The sequence below is a fragment of the Sphaeroforma arctica genome, assembly GCF_001186125.1.
Source record: "Sphaeroforma arctica JP610 unplaced genomic scaffold supercont1.3471, whole genome shotgun sequence".
Lineage (NCBI taxonomy): Eukaryota > Ichthyosporea > Ichthyophonida > Sphaeroforma > Sphaeroforma arctica.
The window spans coordinates 587-3,425 of NW_014037087.1; the positions used below are offsets into that span (position 1 = coordinate 587).

A 2,839-nucleotide genomic window follows, 5' to 3' on the forward strand; every position below is an offset into this window, starting at 1 on the left:
ATGTAGTTGTGCTCGTGTGGCTGTTGTGTATAGCTGGCATTGCCTCTGACAGTGATAAGTAAAGTGTTAGGTGTATGTTAGTGCTAGGTGTAGGTATGTAAGTGTTAGATGTAGGTATGTTAATGTTAGATGTGGGTATGTTAGTGTTAGGTGTGGGTATGTTAGTGGTAAGTGTAGGTATGTTAGTGTGAGGGTGTAGGTATGTTAGTGGTAGGTGTAGGTATGATAGTGGTAGGTGTAGGTATGTTAGTGTTAGGTGTAGGTATGTTAGTGTTAGGTGTAGGTATGTTAGTGCGACGTGTTGGTACGTTCGTGTTAGGTGTAGGTTTGTTAGTGTTAGGTGTAGGTATGTTAGTGTGAGGTGTAGGTATGTTCTGCAGATGAGTCGGTGGTTGGCACTGGCCCGTTGCTGCATACATTCAATACCAACAAACATTCAATGAACATACCTGTCGCAGCGTCGTCCCCGCATAGCTGTCGTCATGGTAACCAATGCGGTACTTGGCCAGGTTGTGACAATTGCTACGCTCACAGGCATCCACGCTAACCTGAACATAAGTGGTCTGAAAAGCCTCAGAGAAGGCACTCAGCACAGTGTGTTGTAGCTCAGCGTCTGGGAAGTCCTTGAGCATATGCCACTCGCCCCAGTAACCCAGTAGCCCTGCTTGGATGGAAACGATCCGCTGCACACGGAGATGTCCGGGTTTAGGGTTTAGGGTTTAGGGTTTATCCTATAATGACGATTGGTGTCAGTGGTGTGGCTTGGATATCGCATGTGACTGCGTCGAGTTTGTGTTGCGAGGTGAGGGCTTTGGCTGCTCATGGCCCACAGTATATCTATACCATAGTGATGGTAAGGCAATGTGAGTTGGTTACTTACGATGTGTAGTGATGGATAATAGTGATATGCAAAGCATTTAACCCTAAACCCAAGAAAGCCGAAGGGCTCTACCCCCCACAACTTAAGCCAGCAGAGAAATGTATACGTTCTACAACGTCGCATATGTTGTTGCCCCGTCGAGAGACTCGCAGACGACATGATGAGCGGATCACCACAGGAGACGCAGGTGAGAGCACTCACCAGCATACACATACGCCACACACACCAGCGGAATCATGAAAGATCAACCGTCGCCAGCGTACACACACGCCACACGCACCAGCGGCACCTGGTTACTTCTTACTTGTGGTGTAACGTCGTGGAGTCATGAAAGGTAAACCTCTGCACTAGAAAATGCCCTGGAGGTCTTCATTAATCCAGTTACTGATAGTAACACACCAGACAAACGCTGACTCCATATGCAGTGTAGTATTCTCCTACTTTTCACAACCACAACACCCACGTACCTTGTCTCCATCGTACTTCTGACCCATCGCGCGGATGAACTCATTCAGAGCGCGCCTGAAGTGCTGGTTGGTGTAGTCTGGTGCTTTGCCTTTGTCGCCGTATGCGTCGTACGCGCTGGTTTTGACGTTGAGAAAGTCGGGCGCGCGGTGCTCGGGATAAGTGGACGGATAATCCACGACGACGCGGAAAACAGCGTGCCTACCACGCGCGCACACCTCCGCGAGCCACTGGTCGATCTTGTCCCTGACGCAGAGATTGATACAACAGGACATGAGAACAAAAACAGGGCATCAGCATGAAAACAGGACATGAGAACAAAAACAGGACAAAACAGGACATCAGAATAAAAACAGGACATGAGAACAAAACAAGACAAAACAGGGCATCAGCATAAAAACAGGACATGAAAACAAAACAGGACAAAACAGGACATCAGCATAAAAACAGGACATGAGAACAAAAACAGGCTAAAACAGGACTTCAGCATAAAAACAGGACATGAGAACAAAAACAGGCCAAAACAGGACATCAGTATAAAAACAGGACATGAGAACAGGACTGTGCAATGACTACACATGCTGAGCGATGGATGTACACATGAAACCATAAAAATAGGACATGAGAACAACAACAGGACATAACAGGGCAGTAAAATAAAAACAGGACATGAGAACAAATGAAGGCCACATCCCGCTGCCTGATCGCACGTGAACCACAGCCCTACCAGTGGTACTGCCCAAAGCCAGTCATGAGGTCATGCATGGAGAAGTAGCTGAACTCCAACGTAAACGGGTTGTTTCTGTCACTCCCACCGTACAATAGCCATCCTTTGAGCGGTTGTGTGTACTCTGCATGGACCGGAAGATCATTATCATGCACACAATATGAAGAGAAGTGTAGGTAGGGTTGTAGGTACACACAGTGTGAAGGGAAATGTAGGTAGGGTTGTAGGTACACACAGTGTGAAGGGAAGTGTAGGTAGGGTTGTAGGTACACACAGTGTGAAGGGAAGTGTAGGTAGGGTTGTAGGTACACTCAGTGTGAAGGGAAGTGTAGGTAGGGTTGTAGGTACACACAATGTGAAGGGAAGTGTAGGTAGGGTTGTAGATAGCCGAGAAGATCAGTATACTTCTCGAGTACGCACGTGGTATGAAGGTTAGAATCTTTACCATCAAGTCCATATAAGGGATAGCTGAGATTAGAGAAGAGATCAGACTAGACTATATAATGACACTACACATGAATATAAAAAATACGCTATGAAGTGAGATTGGTCAGTGAGAAGCGTTTCAGAACGGCTTGGCAACACAACTAGTGCGGGTATAACCACCTGGAAGAGTGCGCACCTTTGAAACGAGCGTACTGACTTGGAAAACAAAGATAGCAGGCTTGTAAATATAAATGTACTCATCGAAATGTACATATGCTATAATGAATTAAGTACCAACAAGGAAACATAGAAATTTGATTAGGATTTTATTGTATATATAT

At 46.0% G+C, this 2,839-nt stretch overlaps 1 protein-coding gene across 1 annotated transcript; it reads right to left on the reverse strand.

Moving 5' to 3' along the window:
• Nucleotides 1-1,347: 1,347 nt before the first annotated feature.
• Nucleotides 1,348-1,591, reverse strand: SARC_13585 (hypothetical protein; the record flags this gene model as incomplete). Its single annotated transcript, XM_014292284.1, has 1 exon — nucleotides 1,348-1,591. A coding segment is annotated over one exon (244 nt), but the record flags the coding sequence as incomplete, so codon positions are not given.
• Between the last annotated feature and the right edge of the window lie 1,248 nt (nucleotides 1,592-2,839).